The sequence below is a fragment of the Montipora capricornis genome, chromosome 6 (genome assembly GCF_036669925.1).
Source record: "Montipora capricornis isolate CH-2021 chromosome 6, ASM3666992v2, whole genome shotgun sequence".
Classification (NCBI taxonomy): domain Eukaryota; kingdom Metazoa; phylum Cnidaria; class Anthozoa; order Scleractinia; family Acroporidae; genus Montipora; species Montipora capricornis.
The window spans coordinates 32563998-32586497 of NC_090888.1; the positions used below are offsets into that span (position 1 = coordinate 32563998).

Here is a 22500-nt window from a genome sequence, read left to right on the forward strand (position 1 = left end):
AAAGCTAAGCAATAAAAGATCAAAAATTTGAAAACCCGTACTCCAGGTCTGCGAGCCAGCGAGTCATGCGCATTTAAGTCTAAGCCTCCATTTCAAATAGCGCTGATAAACAGTTATTAAGTCTATAAAGACCCATTTTAAAACGGTTAGCTTTCAATAACTGTGTGACTCGCATGTTGACTCACATGGCTCGCCATATTGGCTCGCATGACTCGCAGTCATGGCTCGCATGACTCATAGTCATGGCTCGCATGGCTCGCAGCATGTCTTATTTCAGACAAAGGTTCGGGACAAGACAAATGTTCCCCCACAAAGTGAAGAAGGCGCGGAGTCCCTTATGCTTCAGGTAACACGTGCACACATTTGCGAAGCCTTCATGGCATGGGCTGGAATGGAAACCCTTGAATCAAGGCCATTAAATATGGAAAATACCACCACAAGCTGCAACTGTACAGAGAAACATGAATTCCTTGAGGGGTGCATTGGCAACTTTGTTGACACGTATGCTTTGGTAGTTCCAGATGTGAAGGGCTTGTGGGCGATGGAGGAAGCCAGGAGTGTAGAGTCAGAACAGGTTTCCAACCACATGCAGTCACCAACAAAGCCAAAATCTGTACAGGCCAGGTAATAAGTTATTAAAACTTTAGGCTGTTCATGACAACAAAACGGGAAATATTTTTTCATTAAACAGGACTCAAGCCCAGAAACTGAAATACCAAAGAGGTTGTTTGCATAACCCCTCAAATACCAAAATGGGTTGATATTTATTCATAACACTGTAAAATCGGCGTTAATGATACAAGAAACTATCGTCAACATATCGTTTCCATTACTTTAGGTGAGAACGGAAGTGGTGTTGATGGCCATCTCCTCGATTGCTTCCATACATAAATTGGCAACCAACACAACTCCCGTTCCACCTAAAAGGTATGGAAACGATATGTTGACGGATAGTTTCTGTATCATTAAAAGAAACGCCGTTGACTCTTTCCATAAACACACTCAACAGTATCGATCAACACATCTCCTTTACCATCGAAGAAGAAACAATAACCAGACTCGCTTGTCTGGAAGCCTTGGTGACTCGCAAGGATACATGATCTCATTATTGAGGTTTACCGTAAACAAAACCCACATGATAGGTATTCTAGATTTCTTTCTGCCCCATCATGACAAACGACACAAGACCAGTCCAGCGGAGATTTGGTTACATCGCGCAACTAATCTCCCGAGCACAAAACAAGGAAAAGAGAAAGCAAACTATTCATGTCATCGACGCTCTGGCGAATCTAACAATTACCCCAAAAAATGTTATCTCCCCCACAACATTTCTAAAGAAGAAAAATCTTCTCACTCAGGCGAACAAATTCCCATCCCAACACCTCCGAGGAACTTGTTTGCGTGTTTTTTAAATGGGTTGCACCCTCCGATTTCTCCAATTATGCAGTGCCTCCACTATATTAATGGCATTTATCAGCCTCTAACTAGACTCCTTAAAAACATGATATTCGAGTTTGTCAGCAAGGCCATTCAAGACTTTACAACAGGAGGTTTTCCCTCTCCTAAGTCCCGAACCTCCGATCGATCTTCAAACCTAACTGCGTTTACAAAATTAATCTTGTGCCGACTGCCCATGGAGTTGATGTTGGCGAGACTGGCAGATTCTTTCAAACCAGAAACAAAGAACATATGAGGCATGTGAAGTCCTACGCAAGAGGCTCCAACCTCGCTCACCACGCTTGGTCTTCAAATCACTCTATGACTTTAAAAATTCCCAAGTGATTGACAAGGGTTCTTCTCGTACCCGCAAGACGCTGGAATCATGGCACACCGCTTCGATAGATCATGCAGATAACAATTCTAGGCCGCTCCCTAATCAATACTCCATTCTTTTAAAAATGAACAATTAGTTTTTTGTACAAATGTTTTTCCCGTGGTTATATTCTTTTTATAGTCTTACCTTTTTGTATATATTGTACGTTGTCATTTTTCCATTCATTTCCATTGAAGGCTGTAGCCTGACAGCCGAAAGCTCGAAAGTTTTTAACTGTATATAGCCAGTGAACGTTTTTATAATTTTTAAAAATAAAAACCATAGTTTCAGCTTTAAAGTGAAGAACATAAATATTCCTGTAAAAGATGACATTGACCTCTTAGGGGTGAACATTGACAAGAATCTGCAGTTTAACAGTCATTTTTAAAAAAACTCATTAATAATTCATGAGCCTAACAGCCTAACAAAACACCGATAAAACATCACATGTTTGAGCTTTATATCCAGATAAAACACTCCTCGGTAGTATTCTTTATATAAAGAATACTAATAAGGCGTAGCTTGTTTTTCTGTATGCTAATATTCACCTCACAATTTGAACCAACTGTTTGAGTCCAGAGGGACACACTCTTTGTGGAATGTTTTTAAGCTGTTCAAAAAACTCGCAGCACATGTTTTTTCGGGTCTAAACACACTCGGCTACGCCTCGTGTTTTTAAACGCCGATAACACACTGCTGCCCGTTTTTAACATTACATAAAGATATTATACGAACAACAACCAGATATATATGAGTTCCCATTTTCGAAAAGTAGTACCAACAGCTGTGAAATGTAAACTTTGTAAGGCTTTTATCATTCCATATTTAGATATTGTTCAACTTTTTGACATTTTTGTGGGTTCGAAATAGAGACAAACTACAAAATCTTACAAAAGGGCACTTAGGGATTATTCTGATGAGAAATCTCTGCATTACCAGCAGCTACTAAACAAGCTTAATTCTAGTGATCTGAATACTATTAGGATCCAAGATATGATGATCATAGTTTTTCGGCAATTTTATTTCGACATGATGCCAAAATACCTGAGCGGTCTGTTTCAAATGAGAAATACTATACTACTCAAAATTTGCGAGGATCCAAAACTTGTTGTTCCACGTAAACATGACAACTCATGGATTACATTCTTTAGATATGCTTCAGCAAGTAGTGGAATGGATCGATGTCACTGTAATATATGTAATAGTAGGTTTGTATTTGTTATATTTGATGTTATTTTCACGGCAATATTAGCTCTTATAGTGAAAATATCGCTGACGTCACCTGTTGTTCTTAATGTGCCAACCAGAGCCTCATTGGCTGTCAAAACAAAGGGTCTTTTGTTCCTGTGGTTGGCACATTTGAATAACAAAAGGAATGTTTGTTAACAGATATCTTTCCTATAGCTACTCTCTCAATCCTAGGTGAAATAAAAAGGTCATGATGATGATGATGTTTTGTAAAGTGCTATAGCTGATATAACTGATGACTCTTGCAGTTTATTCTCAGTATTCTAGTGCCATGGCATTACAGAAAATATGATACACTAAGTAATGCAATTGTCGTGACATAAAAACCGTCTACACTTTTTCCTTGATTAAATGAATATAGTTATTTGATTATTGTGAGTATTTTGACGAGGGGATGTCTCAAAAGGACTCAAGGGATGACTCACAAGGACCTCCTTGAACTAAAAAAAAATTGGATTTACATATTTGAAAGAGGGGGAATTCACAGCACGAAAACATACCTATAAAATAAACCATGCATTGAAACCTTCGTACAGAGCTTTTGGGATCTTCATCTAAAGGCATTAGTATATATTTGGTATTTTGACCAGGGGATGTCTCAAAAGGACACAAGGGATGACTCACAAGGTCACACTTCGACCAAAAAACAATTTTGTATTTACATTTTGAGAGAGGGGATTCACAGCACGAAACATACCTATAAATACACCTTTGAAACTTCCTACAGAGCTTTTGAGATGTTTGCTGCAAAATAACTTTGAAAGGATGATTCATTTCACAATCGATTCTCTCAGTATTTCTGCGCCATTTTTGAGAGCTGCCGAACATATCTTCGGAATACGGAGTCTGGCCTCAGTGTTTTTGAATATTTAATGAGGTCCTTTCGAGTCATTCTTTTAACCGCGACCGAGTGTATAAGGCTGAAAAAGTTCGGAGTTCCTATTAATACTTTTAATTGATTCGACTTGCCTTATATTTTGCTTTGCTTAGTGTCGGAGCGTTGCATGGCTGACTGAGGGCAGTAACTGCAGCACTGGCATTTACAGTGGACATTTACAATCTGTCCACGAAGAAGGCAAGCAAGGTTCATTCTGTCGTTTTTAAATTCTATAAAAAAATTACCCATTGATTTTACGATTCTCGTCCTGTTGTTTCTTCGTTGGAATGACGCTTAGCCGTTTAAATTTGAAAAAGATCTCTAAGAATAGGGCATCGATTGAACATCTTTCCCCGCCTTGGTATATATGCATTCTATCCAGCATGAATTGACCTGAAGCCGGTTCCTGAAAGGTGTAATAATTCTATTCTAGGATAAATGTGCCTTATTCTGGCACATTTATCCCTGGAACAGAGTTATTACACCTTTCAGGAACCGGCCCCTGCTCTTGTAACAAACGCGTTATTTAGACTACGCACCTTTCTTGTCCTTCTCTTAATTTACTATTGATTCCCGGCTATAATATGCTGTATGTGCTGTGACGATCCAATATATTATCAGTGCATTAAGTCTAAAGTGCGAATTAAAAAAAGAGTTAATGTTATTTCGACATGTTGGGTAATAATAATAAATCTCTTTCTTGGTGCAAGCGTATATGCAGCGTAACGCAATGACAGAAAAAAAAACTTTAAAAAACTATTTTATGTTTGAAATAACTGATTCTTCAGTGATTGACGGACACACTGACCTTTCGATTAATATTCGGGTGATTTAGACTAATTGCCAAGTTGTTTAGGCTTAAAGACAAATCTTGAACCTGATGATTCATTTCTGTCTCACTTGGTCAATGAACTCAGGTGCGGATAAAGGTATTCAAAGCTGGCTAAAGGCGCTCGGACGTTTCAAGGCTTTCCACTGCAAGCTTTCCTGGAACTAAAAATGTTAATATCTTGGTGGAAACCGGCCCGGATCCTGCGCTTGTTTAGTGAATTGTGCCAATCAGCAGATCAGAAACGCTGAATGGTGAGTGGTGACCACTGGATAAATTTTCCATCCATCGGATGAGAACTTTCAATAAAAATTGAGCTATTCACCTTTTCAGGTATAAAACTGGTCAAGTATAAAAGGTCATTTTTAGACCAGTTAGTTATCGTTCGACAACTTTGGTCCTTTCTCCTTCCACCAGTATATTCGTGTAGAGTTAGAATCGTTTTTTGTTTCGCAAATTTCCACTTTCTAGGTAATAAAATAGCCAGCACGTGATGAGCAAATTTTACTTGTAGTTAGTGGCTTCCTAGTTTACATTTCTCAGCTGTGAGTTTATTTTTCTATTGAGCTTAAAACGTATCAATTCCTTGACAGTTTATGATAAGGTTGGACAGCTGCGAATTATTTCACTGGTTTGTTTATGTTTATCAGGAGATACGAGTTTATTTAGTATACGAAGCTTATAAGAAAAACTGCCTAGCTACGACTAGCCTTCTGCTAAAAGCAACTCTTTCTTTCATGTATGGAAATTAAGGCGTGGATTAGTTACAAGGGTGTTCTAAATGAAGTGGACAAGTCTTAAGTGTGCCATCTGCTTGACCACTAAACTGTTTCGAAACTTATTCCACTTGACCATATTGTATCTATTTTCAGTCAAACTTGTTTTTAAAACACCTGGATTTTACAAAATTGAATCATTATACACCAACTGTAAAACAAAAACAGCTCCAAACATAAGCAACTGTAAAGGAAATTACCCAGGCTTCAGTCCGATATAAATAGCTTGTTCACTCCTGGTATATTCATTTGTGCTCTTGTAATTAACCCGCGAGAGACATATTATGAAGTCGGCAAATTCAATCATTGCGTCAAGGTTTGAGCCTGTACAGAGCAGATTCCTCTCTGCTATCCTGACCCCTAGCAGGTTTTATCTTCCACCAACAATTGCTTTTCCAGTTTCTCCATACAATGTGTCTCATTTAGGAGCCACTTTTATCAATCCAGACCTGTCTTCACTTCATCGCGACAAGGACATGAGAGCATTGGCCGCTCATGCTAACCTTATTGTCAGTCTGCCTTTCAAGGCCTACCCCATCGCAGCAAAAATGAAGACAAACCAACTCAGTCATATATTAGTCTCATTGGAAAGGCAATTCTCAGCTCTCCACTGCAGAAACTTGTCTTAAGTGACATCTATGATTACATACAAACACACTACCCATACTTCAGGAATCGAGGACCGGGATGGAGGAACTCTATCCGGCACAACTTGTCTCTGAATGACTGCTTTGTTAAAATGGGTCGCTCTCCGAACGGTAAGGGACACTTTGGGCAATAAATCCAGCAAACTACGATGACTTCAGTCGTGGCGACTACAAGAGGAAAAGAGTGTCGAGAAGAAATCGAGAGAGTTTTGTGGCAGAAAATTCGACGGGAGATGGATCAAGAAAGATGGATGAGACAAAGACGAAAAAGAACGATTGCAAGTGTTCATCGATTGAAATTCGTTATAACACTGTCCGCAGTACCAGCGAAGCTGAGAAAAGAGGTTTCTACAGAAAAACTCTTTTGTACAAAAAAGACTAACGTTAAAACGTTAAACTCAATCGTCACTTGTAGTCTACGCGCAACTGAAAGAAAGCTATGAGATGTAACATTAAAAGACTTCATCGAATTCAATACTCTTTTCACAAGATTCAACTGATATTTTCAAACAGATCTGATAAAATACCAGGACAAGGAAGTTAAAGGAGCAGGAAAATTAAGTCCTTATTGTTTCTTCCTCGATCAGTCCTCAATACATCAAGGTTACATGCATTTTTTCGTGAGAACGTTACTTTCCTTACTTTTAGTAAATGTTTCAACCTGGCGTCAGCTAATATGTACCCGCTGCTAGGCGAATAAAGTTATCAATCAACCGATAAACAGCTACATCTGCTGAAAAATTTTCGTGTCATTCTTCAACAGGGTGTGTGTATGTGAGGGGAAGGGGGTGGGTAGGGTGTAGGGGTAGGGAGTACGGGGTAAGGAGATAATTGGATTTGTCCTCCATATAGGATAGTATTTTTCGAAACTAAATTTTTAAACTTTCTCATGCTGGTATTTTCTTTGAACCTCACGCCTTGTCCGCCAAATCCGAAAGAGTGGTTTTATTTTTTGGAATAACTGTCAATGAATGTATCTACCCGCCGTTGACCTGCAGGTTCTTTTATTGAACAATGTGACATTAGTTGCAATGAGATATTCGTTGTTTCTTCCTTTGACTTCTACAAAAGTTATTTGAATATAACGCGATAACACGTAGCGCCAGTTTTACAAATAGACCGAGGATGGGTGTTAAATCCGCTGTCTTGTGGCCATTCTATTTCCTTCAGAAATTAGAAATGGGAAATTTAGAAATAGAAATTGAATGATATTTCTTTTCGAAGGCAGGGTGGGGCTGGGGAGTGAGGCGTCTAGGGATGGGTCGGTAATAGTTAGCTCTTGTTGCTTGATTTTGTATGAAAATAGTTGTGAATCTTTCCTTGGTTGATCTCAAGAGATCTTTGACGCCGGAGTACAACACAAAGATGTTGTGAAATATATTAGAGGATACTTACTAAGAACAGAGGAATTTCTGGTTGGAGCTTTCAATTGGCGCTTCTGCAAGAAGATTTGCCTTAAAAAAATGAGAAGCCGAGATCGACAAATGGGAAAAAAAGTTCACGTAGACTTTAACAGGAAGTAAATAAACAGATTGAGTAAACCTTTGAAAGTAAATTGTTCATAATATTTACTTTTGATACAGTTTTCTAACTCTTACGGTCAGGACTTAAATTCAACCAGATGACGCAACGTTCTCCTGTGAACATTTTAAGACCTAGCCTAACGAGAATATGGAATACATGTGTGCTAATAGTCTCTAATGCAACACTAGGTTTGTGGGATATCAGTGGACTTTCTTCCTTGATGCGCCAGCAGTAAATATAATCCTCTTTAATCGATATCCTGACGAAACAACACAAGTTTTCAAGTAAAGCCTGAAAAACGGGTTTTGAACAGCTATGAAGCCACTGATGTTGGGAGCTGATAAAAAGGACGGAGTTGCTCGTCGTACCATTTAAGGGTTAAACTGAAGTGGTTTTAATGCCTCTTAGGGTTTTTAGTCTCAAAAGGTCCACAGCGAGAGCCTTAGCGGTACCTTTTAGGGTATTGAACCGAAAAATTATGACAGGAGACATTTGACAATTAACTAATTTCAAGAGATTATCAAGGTATAATCCCTTGCTAATTTTTAATTTTCTAATTAAAACCCATAATTTGGTACCTCTTAAGGGTGAAAAGGACTGGATCTTGGCACCTCTTAGGAGCTCTTTTCAAAATTGCCGACGAGCACCCCTTTCCTTTTTATATGGGAGTCCCTCCCCCGGTGGGGTTGGGAGCTGGTCATTTGTGGGTTCAAATGTTCCGAATGAATGAATGAATCAACGAAGGAAATGATATATGAAATTAATCATATATCATATATTGAACCGCAGTTGAATATATGATTCATTTCATATATCATTTCGTTCAATGGCCGAATTGCGGTTAGTTTGTAATTCATAACTCTATTTAAAGTTGGACAATTTCGCATGATCTAGATGGCCTCCTTTATTTTCCTTTTGATTTTCTTGGTCCCCTGGTCAAGACCCAGTCAATCACATGGTTGGGTTGGTGTTCCCGTATAACGGGTGTTATTTGCTTATGATGTTCAGCCAATCTCTTCAGTCTCGGGAGTCACAGCTGTCTCTCCAACTGTAATATTTCCTACAGCGAATTTCAAAAAAATGTCATACACTAGTGATACTCCGATCTTCTTTTTAATGGGATCTTGTACTTTGAATTTACCAACAGCGACACCAGGCTTATTTCAAATGAGGCTAAATATAATTTAGGCAAAGTTAAAACCAAGCCAATGCAGCGGTGTTGCCTGGGATACTTGGGGGGGGGGGGGGGGTTCCAGGGAGGTTTGCAGGGGCATTGCCATGTGCTTTGGCTTGAGTTGCCTTTTCGCTTTTCGCTTGCTTGCTTCTTTACCCTCCCTCCCTCCCTCCCATATTTTGGGGTAAGTAGCTATACTCCACACACTGGTTTCTCTCAGTGATGTGTTGACGGGTGCCTGGAAGGTGGACTGTGGCTCGGTTGCCATGGTGACCTCCTTGCTGCTGAAGAGAGTGCTGTCTCCTCCCTTGCTACCTTTACGACACCGACCCTCACAAATATTTGCGTGGTGTTTTAACAAGATCTTGACACCTTATCGTCTTGGGCCAGTACCTGGCAAATGAATTTTAACCTAGCGAAATGTAAAATTTCGTCAATTATCAGGCTCTTAGCCAGTTACAGATTCTGTAACAGCGTTCTAGGATCAGTCTCTCATCATAAATAAGTAAACGTTATTTTGCGGGGTACCTGTTCCACAGGCATCCCACGGAGTGAAGCGAACCATTGTCTTGCAGCTTTAAAGGACGTTCGCGCGACAATCTTCCCACATTGAAATTTGTTTCATTTCTCGCCTGAACTTAGGTCATAAATTGCTTATTCCAAAAATGAAAAAACATTGGGGGTCACCGACTTTGCTTCGGAGAAAAAGGCAAGGGAAAATGCCATAGCCATCACAACGAGATATAGCCTCATCCACTCATTCGTCGAAAAGCATAAAAATAATATGTTAGAGGGAAAGTTTGTCCACAGAAACACAGGAATAGGTTTTTAAGATAATTGCATACCGCTTGGTATGTGTAAACAGTAGAGTTAATCCTCAAGGAGCGTTTTCGCAAGCGTCACCATTTGTAACCACCAACATCTTTTATTGCGATTTTTTTTTCATTTCATCATACTTTTTAGATTGCAAAAAGAGTAAGTGATTCATATCTTAAAAAATAGTGGTCACCGATGATCTAAACGTGTGAAAGGGATGTGATGCCGGGTAGTAGCCAAAACGCTGGGCCGGGGTGTCTTTTTTTGTTTCACTTTTTGTCGTTCAATTCTCCTGTACTGTTATTTTCGAATGACCGGCATTTGTCCTTCATTTATAATAGAAAAAAAAAATGTAAAAAATAAAGGAACCTACGGAAGCTATGAAAGCTCTTAAGGGACATCCTAATTTTTTTTCTAAAGTGGACTTTGTTGTTTTGGGTTTTAAAATCGAAGTTGGCTCTTGCGAGCATCTGAGTTTGTCTTTCCAAAAAAATCGGAGTTTGTTTTTCGAAAATTAAGCGAATTTCCGTGATTGGAGTTTATGGAATATACGTCAAAAAGGACTAAGCGAGTCTTCATTGTCTCTAGGAGTTAGTGTATATTCCCCACAAAAGCTCCCATTCCAGTCGGAAATTCTCTTTATTTCGAAAAAAAAAGACACCCCGACCCCGGCCCCGGGTTTTGGCTACTACGGAGATGCTGCGAAGCTCTTGGAAAAATTCGTTTGTCACCTTTTTGCGTGACCTGTCGGGGAAGGACTGGAACCCAAGTTCGATGAAAGGTTTTAGTAAAAAAAAAAACGTTCTCGAGAATAGCAACGAAGTTTCAAGCAGGTGTTATCTTTATTTGGTTAGTGTTTTGTATCATATCTAATCCCTTGCCGTCATGCTCATCTTCTGGAGTGTTGTTTTTGTGAAATATAATGTCCGGCTGTTTCCTCGTAGGTCCACACTATTCAAGTGGCTGCTCTATTTTCATGAAAGTTAAGGAAAATAATTTCAAAGACATGCATTCATTTTTAACTAAGAAGTTCGTAGCGTATTAAATTTACGCAACGTCGCTGACTAAAACTTTCAGCCACTTCTCGATTAGCTACCTATTCCAACCTTTTCCAGCCTCCCAATCCCTTCTCTTTAACGTTTGATGATGTTGGAAATAAATGTGCCATTATTACCTCTTTGGATGGAAAATCAATACACTTCTTGCAGTGGCATCAATCAGGTATACTGAAGATTAAAGATACCTTCGATACCCAGCGAAATTGCTTCTTGACCTTTAATGCATTTTTCAATAAGTTTAATGTTAGTTGCAATTTTTTACAATATTTCGGTCTAATTAACTCTATTCCGCAAAGTTGGAAAACGCTCCGTCATAGCACATGCGACCAAAGTTCCACAGTACAAGTCAGAATAGAAGAAATGACTTGTAAAAAACTGTATACTAGACTGCTATCTCTTCAACATTCCCCTCCAATAACCTCAGGGTTGACGTAAAGGTTAATTTAGCATGTGTTGTCTAGAAATAAAGCATTAGGCTTCATTACTTATACAGCTGTAAACTTTTGTCGAGACAGGTTAGGAAATGACAAGATAGTTTCGTTTTTGGATCATGTTCGCAAAAGGATAGGTTCTGCTTTGTTGACATTATGTTCAAAGTTTACTTTAAAGATGAATAAAACAGTGGAGTCTATCTAAGCGCTATGTCCTTGAAATGTTTAAATTCTTCATAGCAGGAACAGAAACGTTTTCCAGATTTGTTATAGTAACTGCCCATAGCTGGACCAAGCTTTTTCCGTTAACTCAAATACGTAAAAAAGTGAACAATGTGATCCAGTGAACACGCGAAAAAGCGTGCAGAACGTCGCAAAAAGGAAAATAAACCCGAATAATTTTCAGTGTATGAATAGGTAGCAACAATCCGTGTTTTACAAATCCATGTTTTACAAATCGACCTTTTACAAATCCATGTTTTACAAATCCACCATTTTTAACAAATCCATGTTTTACAAATCCAGTCCATGTTTGACAAATCCAATCCAGTCTATATTTTACAATATGCCGGTTTCACTAGCTCGAAGAACGAGTCTCGTCTTTAATTTGTTTTAAGCGTGGTCAGCGCATCGGTTATATTAAGTCGAACGGTCAGTTTAAGCTTTGTCTGTCTACCGAGCGTGGTTCTACCCTTCAGCTACAGTTGTGTTTGCGTTTTTTTTGCCGTCTCGAATTTGTTATAGTTGTTTCCGTGCGATGTTTTACTTTGCTAGTAACCACATGTCTTCTCAGGCTATATACCCAAGACTTCTACCATTGCACTACAATAATAGACAATACCAAAACAATATCGTGCACTGTTAGAGCTACATATTACACAAGGACGGATCTGTCTCGTCGTACGAACGTGTGAGGACCTGTGAGCCAAAGGGCCTCTGCTGGTATGACTTCTGGGTGACCCCTTAAATGGTCTTAATGACCCCCCAACTTGAAAAAAATTCTCTGGAACGGTGCACGTACCACAGGCAACCCAGTGTACCCTCACGGAGGGTCTAGTTAGTGGTAGTTGCAGTCGTAACCAGTGATTGTGTGTAATGTATTAATAAAATAATATATAGATTTAGCCAAGCCTAAAAGCGGAGCTCCCTGGTTATTTATTCTTACTGCCTGTAGGGTTTGTGAAAATAAAAGGTTTCAAATTGTTCGCGTTTTGATGTTTCCGGTTGCTGCTTTCATAATTAAATCATTTTCTTTACTTTCTTCTATAGAAAAATTCATTGCCTAACTAGCGAATTCCACTGTAAATTCTACGCTAAAAACCGATATCGCATGAATCACGAGGCGATGAGTGCGACATCGGTTCTTCCATTGAAATTTACTTTGAAATTCACCAATTTGGCAATACATTTTTTCTTGAATCGCATGAGTTTTAAAGGAAAACAAGCACACCCTCAGCGAGCAAATGGAAAAGTAAAAAAGCCATTTCAGAGTCAACTGTCAATAGCCAGCGAATAGGAATCACACTAAAATTAGAAGCCACAAAACAACTTTGTTAGTTCAAGGTCAAAGAAGAGTTTTGCTGATGTACTTTATTTCACTTTATCTCTGAAAACAAGATCATTCACATTTTGATGTATTTCAATGAAACACGCCAGGTTGGCTTGGTACGAGAATCGGCAAAATACGGCAATGCAACCAAGAAAGGACGAACTTCAAACACTGCTCCAACACTTAAATAACGTTTGGGTGCTTTACACAAACTCCTAAAAACACAAGCTAGTGAGACTCCCCTCTAATTTTACAAGAACTAATTGTGAATCACATAAGGGTAAAATTTGCTTGTCACTGTCGGGGCAAAAAGATTAAAAAAGCACTTGTTCGCTCGCATTTTAGAGCAAAACAAACAAATCAACTTTTTCTTTATGTCAAAAAGAGTACAGATAATTGTTATTTGATTCCACTTGACAAAAAAATTTGATTTTCATTCCTGAACGAAGGAAAAACCGATTAAACCACCTTCTAAAAACACGCATCCACTTTAAATAACGCATCCGTAAAAATAACAAAGGGTTTAGTGTCCAAGGAAAGAATTTGTGGACTAACTTCTTCCGTCAAGTATGAGCTATTACTGGTATTCTGTTTTGTCGTTGTCATTCTCTTTCGCTCTCCTTTCGTTTCTGTTTTAGTCATAGGTCCTCCAGGCATCATGTCACCTTATCAGAGCTTCCAAAGATATGCAAAAAAGTGCAATACAGAGAAAAAAGCAGCTCTAAGTAAATTAAAAATAAACACTCAGCTTTAAGGACGTTCGCGCCCATTTTTTTTTCGCGCCTGTCACGCATACGTCATGCATCGCAGACCACGAAGGTAAAAATTCAATGATCAGTTTCCAAAAGGACGTAAAAGCAGCAATTTTGTAACAATCTTAATGAAGAGAACAAGACTTTTAAATTTGAAAAAGGCATGTTTCGGCAACTCCTGTGCCATCATCATCAGCCTACTGACGAGGAGCTCGATATCCTGAAATTTGGTCTCTCACACTCCATATACCCACCGAAAGTCAACAAAAGCGATGTATATGTAGCGTTTGAGCAGATACACTATCTAGCGTCCAAGAAAATCAAGAACAAGAACTTATCCGGACAATTGGTATCAGAGCTCTCTCATCTTTGTCACTCGTATGTTTCTTCGTATCAACCATCACCCAGAGATCTCAAGAAGCATAAGGTGTTAAAAAATCCACGCAAGAATAAGAATATTGTTCTCCTGAAACCCGACAAAGGAAATGGCGTTGTAATTCTGGACCACAGGGACTACGATCTTGGAATCCAAAATATCATACAGGATCGCTCGAAATTTAAACCACTGTCACAAGACCCAACCTTACAGAGGGAAGGTAAACTGCAACGCCTACTAAGAAAGTTCAATAAGAAGGGACACTTTGAGGATGATGACTATAGCAGAATCTATCCTAAAGGATCAAACCCGGCTCGAATTTATGGCCTCCTCAAGATGCGCAAACCACGGCAGCAGGGTGCGGTCCCTCTTTTCCGGCCGATCGTCTCTTCCATCGGGGCCTACAATTACAATCTGGCCAAGTACCTGTGTAAGTTATTGACACCCCTCATTCCCGCTGAGTTCTGCGTTGAGGATTCGTTCTCTTTCGTTAATGAAATCCAAAAACTGTCAATGCACAACAAGTTCATGGTGTCGTTTGATGTGGAAATCCTTTTCACGAACATTCCTCTAGAGGAAAGTATAGATTTAGCTGTTAGTTATATCACTCAGTATACCAATACCACTTTTTCAACTAAGGAGCTTAAAGATCTTCTACACATAGCCACAGCCCAATCTCACTTTTCTTTCTACGGTTCTTTTTATGATCAAATTGATGGGGTAGCTATGGGGTCCCCCCTCGCACCAGTATTGGCCAATCTTTTTATGGGTCATCATGAGAGGGAGTGGTTACAAAATTTCGGTCTTACGGAGGTTTTGTTCTACCGACGGTACGTCGACAACACCTTTTGTCAATTTCACTCTGAAGCCGATGCGGTGCAGTTTTTTCATTACCTTAACAGCAGGCATATAAATATACGGTTCACCATGGAAAAGGAATCTGAAACAGGTTGCCTTTTTTAGATGTCCTCATTGACAACAATCAGGTCCCTGTTCTCACCACGGTGTTTCGCAAATCCACCTTTATTGGCCTCCTTATGAATTTCACTAGCTTTACATCATACTCGTATAAGTTAGGCTTAATTAGAACTCTTATAGATAGAGCGTATAAGATTAATAGTACTTGGCTAGGATTCCATCAAGAAACAACTAAGATAAGGGATTTTTTACTCAAAAATTCTTATCCAGCGTTGTTTATAGATTTAATTGTGCAGGCTGCGGTCTCTGTTATGTTGGCAAGACTTCCCGACACATTTGCACACGCATAAACGAGCACTTAAATATGGATAGGGCCTCTCACATTTTTAAGCATTTACAGGGGTCACCCGGGTGTCGGGCACTTTGTTCGAGCGAATGCTTTGTTGTCATAGATCAAGCAACAACACGGACACAATTAAAAATCAAGGAGGCATTGCACATTCTTTGGGAGAAACCCTCCCTAAATCAACAATTGTTTCATGTACATCTTAATCTCTCTTTGTAATCAGTTGTTGTATCACATCATTGTTATTCTAATTTTCCGCTATATATTGTACATCATTGTTATTGCATCCACAAACTGATGATGGCACAGGAGTTGCCGAAACATGTCTTTTTTCAAATTTAAAGTCTTGTTCTCTTCATCAATGATCAGTACTTGAAATAAAATCGTCCAAATCATGAATGCGTCAATCCAAAGCTGAATGGCAACAAGCCGATTCTGGAAATGGCCATCACGGAAAAAGGCATAACGCAAAGAGGCATAACACAAAGAGTCATAACGCAAACAGCCATAACGCAAAGAGGCATAACGCAAATAGGCATAACGCAAATAGTCAAAACGTAATAAGGAATAACGCAAAGAGGCATAACGTAAAAAGGCATAAGGCAGAAAGGAATAACGCAGCAAAGCATAACGCAAATATTCACAACACAAAAGGCATAACGTAAAATAGCCATAACGCAAAGGCCCTTTGAAGAATGGAGACTAGCTGTGTACTCCGTAAATAATTTCCGCTCTAAAAAAACGTCTAATGATTGTTCAAGGGAAAGAACATATAATCGCTATCGAACTTTTTCGTCCTGTGTAAGTTATGCCTCTGCGTTATGGCTCTGCGTTATGCCTCATTGTGTTATCCTTTTTGCGCTATGGCCATTTGCGTAATGCGTCTTTGCGTGATGCCTTTTGCGTGATACCTACTTGCGTTATGCCTCTTTTGCGTTGTGCCTTTTTGCGTTATGCCTCTCGGCGTTATGTCTCTTTCCGTGATGGCCATTTGCAGAATCGGCTTGTTGCCATCCAGATTTGGATTGATGCATTCATGCATGATTTGGACGATTTTATTTCAAATACTGATCATTGAATTTTGTCATAGATATACCTCCATAGCAAACAAATGTGCAAACATTTTCCACAAGAATGGAACGTGAAAGCATGTGGCATTATGGGATAGCTGTGGACCCAGGTCTTCTCGGAAATGTCACGCAATGGCGTGACAGTGCGAATAGACAATCGCTCAATTACTCTCTTGAATGCTCGGTGACCCCCATTTTTCTTTCCGTAGATCACTTCCTTTCCTGATTTTGTCCATTTTAACAAAAAACAAAAAAAATCTGTACGAGAGGTTACAAATATTTCGCCTTTTATGCTCTCGTGCGACCGAAGTTTTCTTTCTTAGACTAATATGTGTCGTTTTTCAAGGTCTATTTCACCTCAGAAAAAGACATCAGCTGCAAAGGTTTGTTAAGTTATATTAGTTACGTTGAATTGAGTACGTTTACCTGATCTAAATTTCACTAATGTAGCTTTTTTATTGCTGACAGTTGTAAGCTAAGATCGTCTTAAAATAACGCAAGCTTCTAAAAGTGCACCTCCTGATCTCGAAAACGAGCACGGTGACCCCCCATTACCTTTCTTCGTGGCAAGTTTAAAAAAATCTTGCTTGACTTGAATAACTGAGTAGCCAGGAGAGTGGACCACAGATATCATGATATGTCAAACTGAATTGAAACCAGCGAAAAATGCAGAAAGAAAACATCTTCCAAACAGGAAAACCATTGACTGTGCAAGAACTTTCGATGATGTAGTATGGTCTTGTAGCCGCGTCGAGCCACAGAAAGCTCGCGAAAAATGAAGCCTCGCTTATGTTCAGGTGAGTTAACCTGGCTTGAGCCTGCAATCCAATCGAAAACCAGTACCTGGTCAGCGGTCAACTTTTAAAAAAGCTGGCTCCAAGCTTGAGCCCGCGATATGGTCACGTGTACTGGTCAGCGGATACCTTGTTTTGACAGGTTCAATTGATCAAAAGATGGATGTCCAATATCAAAGATGTATGCTGTAAACTAGCATGATACTGGTCACATTGGCATACATGGAGGGGTGGACGTACGGACGTACACTCGCACGTACGGTTGATGACGTCATGGCTATAAAACCAAGATTTCTCGCATCGATGGGTTACCATATTCGGTGCTCCTCGCGCGCGCGCCAAACGGAGCTCCGCTAATAATAATAATAATAATAATAATAATAATAAAATTCAATAGGTAAAAAATAACAGTGAATTAGGCATAGCTGAAAACTGTTCGGCCACCTTAATACACATGGAGTTGCGTGACAACAAAGAGCTCATTTGGCTGATGAAGACTGTGTGACAGTCAAGAGTTTCGATTTCTGCATTTCTGTAAGACTTTGAGGAATAATAGAGAGATTAAACAACGTGAAACGGCAAACGCGAAACAGTGGACTGTCGCTTGTCATAAAAGCATGAAAATGATGTTATTCTAATTTTGAAAAGCTTATTCATATCTGCTGTTAACAGGCAAGAAATGAGCTTTAATTAAACAAGTTTCTTCTATTTTTGGCAAAATGCAAATTTTAGTAAGGCGTTTGCCGTACACGCGAGGCGTAATCTCTCTAATTACTAGCTTCCAACGTCAAATAGAGGTGAATAGCAGTGGACATTTCATCAACACTAAGGCAAATAATTGTTTTAGTACATTCCACATAAGTTGAATAATCAGTCGCATTTGTCGATAACATTTGCCCTTCGGTAACCGTAGAGAAACGGGAAGCTATTTTCGTTCTCTTCAAGCTAGCCAATCAGAAAGCGCGGAAAACACTATTCACTAATTGTGTGGTATATGCTAACGACTTTTATTCTACGGAGGCAGGACCTAAAAAAAATCTGGGATTTCACTCGCTATAACAACACTTTTAATGTTAAGATTTACACGCCAGGGAATTGCAATCAAAAGAGCCAACAGTTCAAATGATCAAGAGATCAAGTCAGGTAAGAAAAGGAATGTGTATTTAATTTACAACTCTGTACAAGATAAATATATTTTTGGTTGAGAATCTTTGCTTAGGCTCACACCACAATGTAATGTTAATTTAACGATAACTTTTAACTTTTATTTTAGGGGCACAAAATGTTCAGTTTTCGTCTTACAACACCATCTTCAAAATCTCCGACTTAAACGTCGAACTGCCCTGCTTGGAATTTATTTATTTATTACGTCCTTTAACATGAAAAGTTCAAGACGTAACTAAAATGGACCTGTGATTTTTTTGTACAGTATGTTAGAGGATGGTGTCTTCAGGATTATGCTGCCAGATATCAATTTAAAGAAGCCCTTCCGTTAGCTAGTAGCAGCTTGTCCTTCAGCTTCAGATGGATCAGTGCTGGGAGAAATGGCTTGTAACCTCTTCAGTTCGTGTTGTATTTTCAGGAATCTATTCTGACTGCCACCAACCTACAAACCAAGCACAAAAAGGGGAACAAACAAAAAAGCAAAACGAAAAAGGCTGAAGGATGTGACTGTGCAATAACAAATCTTGGTGACGTTGTTTGCACCTACACATAGCCATGGTTTGTTGCATTTTGGAGAAACATTTAGGAATCAGAGAAAACTTCACCTCAATAAATTGCTACCGCATGTGAACACCTTAATATTAAATTGATACTGCTAAAGACATACAAACATAAAAATGTGGGCCCATTTCCATCAGTAGGGCTAAAGCTCACATGGTTCAGATGGGATAGAAATCTAGCACTTCACATTACACTCTATTCAGTTAACTCTGTTTAAAATATAAGTGCTTCACGGCCAACGTTTGTATAAACGTAGCCTTTCCTTGTACTTGTACATGTTCATTGCCGTGACTTTAACGTCTTCAGTTCCCACGGCCTGCTCCCGTCCGACCTTGTAGCTCAGTCTGTAGAGCGGCGGTAATCTAACCCGAAGGTCGTGGGTTCAATTCCCACCCTGGTCAGAGTTTTTCTCTGTCCTTGTGTGGGCCCATTTCCATCAGTAGGGCTAACGCTCACATGGTTCATATGGGATAGAAATCTAGCACTTCACATTACACTCTATTCAGTTAACTCTGATACAAACCTTGAGTCTCCTTTTAACGAGTGGAAGAATGGTTTCCAAAACAAACGAGGCATTCTTGAGAATAAAATCTTGCTATAGTGGAAAACAAAACACGTCAGCTGAAACACGAAAATGACTTATACATGTAAGTCAGGTAACCATTCATGATTCATCGCTGTCATGTTACGGCAAATGAAACCGTCGTTGGAAGAGAACGTAGTTTCCTTGATGGGAAGCTAAAGATTAGCTACAGCCAAATCATCTGATGAACTACAAAAAAGCAACAAACACTGAGATAGTGTTATTAGTCGCCATGGACACGGGACATTTGCGCGTGAACATTTAAACTTAAAAACACTGAACGTCTACTCTATCCAAATCACTTGCTTCTTAAATATTATTGTTGCAAACCAAAACTTAGCGTACCTGGTTGGAATAACGGCCAGACTTCAGAATACCCTCAAAAAGTACAACTTGATTTTCGAACAAGTCCGCAATACAATTCACAAACGTCTGTTGTAGCTAAAAAGCAGACAAAACCTCTCGTTCATCAAACAAGCAAAATATCAAGGTAGTCAATCTTTTAGGTCGACGATGATGATAATAGCATATCGCAAGAGCCATAATGGGCTCTTGCAAATCGTTAATGATGATAATAGCATATTTCTATCGTTAAGAAAAAGTTGCGTTTCCAAATGAAAACGGATAGGTGTGGACGGGTCTAAGCTCATTTTGTTGTTGCATATTTTTTGTACCCACTGACTGCTTTCTGCACGAATCCCGAGAGCCGTTGGAATAGCTGTGTCTTCATCAAAAGAGTAGAGTGTTGTTAATAAACAACTTCCTGTCTAGAACTGTAGTTACCTGTGGGGTGTTGACGTTTAACCCATCTGCCAAATATCCCAAGACTCCTTTAGTAAATGTCACAGTAGAATTGCTTAGCTCTACTTTGCTGCCACCTAAAACAACATTGTGATGTTTTAAGAAATTTTTATCTCAGAAGTGCTGACTTGCAGCTAGGGACTTTGATATCTAAGTTAATTAGTTAAAACTGATGGAAGGAATCTCGATTCGTCGCAACTGAGGACCATCGAACGGAGAAGAGAAAGATAGTTTAGGACTAAAATTCAACAACTACATGATGATAAGACTGTAAAAGAAACTGTAATGGTAGGGGAAAAAAGAAAGTCCGTCATGTCGTTTTAAGGTGTTTTGAGAGTTTAAGAGTTGGTAAGTTACAATGATATGAAAATGTCAATTAAGACGAACTGTTTTGTTCTGTAAAAGGTAGCTCTGCGATACGCATTAGTAATGATACGGCAAAACACAGCTCAACAGAGACTTACCAACACAATAATTATGGAAATCGTCAACGCCGCAACTTTCCATCTCTCCACACAGCGTGGTCAGTTGATCTCTTTGTCCTTCAAAGTCTATTGGTGACCAGTTCCCTTCCTAAAATCATTTTTAAAATTTCTTTCTTGACTAGTTTCCCTTGGAATCAATGAGTTCACATACACCCGTGAACGAAGACATGAGACAAAAGAGTGCCATTACAAGGCCCTGTTATTATGGGACTTTTGTAGAAAAGCTTACACGGGAACGCGCAGTTGTGGAAAAAAAAAACTAAAGCTGAAGACAACGGCTTTTATTTACCATTCTCCGGCTGCAAAAATGTTATCATAAAAATCAACGAAAAAAGATTCCTATCCTAAAAGCTGATAAAATACATGTGTAGTTATACTACTAATTTACTCAATATGTCAAAACTTAGGAAGTCATTCACACTAAAATATCTGGCCTTCCATATCGGAATAAAGTTTATTCAGCCAACAAACTAATCCGAAGGTCGTGGGTTAAATTCCCACAATGGTCAGAGTTTTTCTCTGTCCTTGTGTGGGCCCATTTCCATTAGTAGGGCTAACGCTCACATGGTTCATATGGGGTAGAAAACTAGCGCTACACATTTCACTCTGTTTAAGTCTGTTCAAATAAAAGTGCTACACGGCCAACGTTTGCAAAAACGTAATCCTTGCTTGTACTTGTACGTGTTCATTGTCATGACTTTAACATCGTCCGATCCCACGGCCGGCTCCCGTCTGACCTTGTAGCTCAGTCGGTGGAGCAGCGGTGATCTAACCCGAAGGTCGTGGGTTCAATTCCCACTTGGTCAGAGTTTTTCTCTGTCCTTGTGTGGGCCCATTTCCATTAGCAGGGCTAACCCTCACATGCGGGTGATGGTTCATATGGGGTAGAAATATAGCACTTCACATTACACTCTAATCAGTTAAGTCTGTTCAAATATAGGTGCTACACGGCCAACGTTTCCAAAAACGTAATCCTTCCTTGAACAAGCAACAAACCTTTGCCTTGTGTCTTGCAAACTTGATCATTTGGTCTCTGGTGTCCAGTAATGCTGTTACGATATCCCTCTCCAGCATTTCCTGCATTGAGAATGTCAAGTCCAGTCCAATTTCATGTAGCTAAAGAAAAAGCAAAATGTCAGTTATCAAGGAATATATATTTCTAATTGGATTGTCCGGCTCAGTGAAGTTCTGGAACGACTCACTCATTTACACATATGCCTGAGAAAATGCAGACTTAAAACGAGGCTCAAAATGATGACAATGCGATGATAAAATTAAATTCAGGCTCTTAAAGCCATCGCGTTTTGGAGGGAAAAAGGGTAAGCACTAAAATGACTTAAAAAGTTGTGAGTGTAGTTCACAAAGGCATTACACAATAAGTATAAAGCTCCGTGCAAACGGGCGCGACAACTTGGAATTGTTGGGTCGGCAGATGTTGAATGGTGTTGGTAGTGGTGTCCGAAGGCATGCCAAAACTCCCAACAATGTAAGGACGTGCAGTGTATTATGGGAAGGATACGACCCATAAGAATTTGTAAACTAATGTGTTGCTATCTCCATGGAGACCATACGTAATGCGTGTGCGTGGCTTCAACAACGTTGGAAAAACTGCAAATGGATCCAACCTTGCTGTGCTACGCTTCGGCGATCAAGGAACAAAAGAAATGTTGGGAGGCGTTGACTCAAAATTTTGACCAGTCTGACTTCGTGCAGCAACTCCCAGCAACACTTTTACTATCAGATTGCAATAAATTCTGGGAACTAGCATAATGTCGATTCATCTCATAATGCAACACTGAGTTTAAAGGAGAGATTTCGTTTCATATGGCACCATATAACAAAAACACTTTTGTGATATGATCGTAATAAAGGTCTCGGTAAATCTTATCAGCATAAACCGACATGAGA

The 22500-nt window shown here is 39.4% G+C and overlaps 2 protein-coding genes across 5 annotated transcripts in view; one reads left to right on the top strand and one right to left on the bottom strand.

The window, feature by feature from the left end:
• Positions 1–13657: 13657 nt before the first annotated feature.
• Positions 13658–14833, top strand: LOC138053745 (uncharacterized). Its single transcript, XM_068900313.1, has one exon. The coding sequence runs from the start codon at positions 13658–13660 to the stop codon at positions 14831–14833; it is 1176 nt and encodes a 391-aa protein (XP_068756414.1).
• A 3314-nt stretch (positions 14834–18147) lies between these two features.
• Positions 18148–22500, bottom strand: part of LOC138051970 (exocyst complex component 8-like) — a 21917-nt gene continuing 17564 nt past the window's right edge. For all 4 annotated transcript variants that reach the window (XM_068898313.1, XM_068898312.1, XM_068898315.1 and 1 more), the window contains 6 exons: positions 21589–21708; positions 20572–20680; positions 20090–20184; positions 19652–19747; positions 19247–19318; positions 18148–18604 (listed from right to left, as the gene is read on the bottom strand). In XM_068898313.1, coding sequence (XP_068754414.1) covers positions 18491–18604; positions 19247–19318; positions 19652–19747; positions 20090–20184; positions 20572–20680; positions 21589–21708 — 606 coding nt within the window. In that variant the 3' untranslated portion in view covers positions 18148–18490. The remainder of the gene's footprint in view (positions 18605–19246; positions 19319–19651; positions 19748–20089; positions 20185–20571; positions 20681–21588; positions 21709–22500) is intronic.

Coding starts and splice junctions, on each gene's coding strand:
- LOC138053745 (XM_068900313.1), top strand. CDS start 13,658: ATGTTTCGGCAACTCCTGTGCCATCATCATCAGCCTACTGACGAGGAG.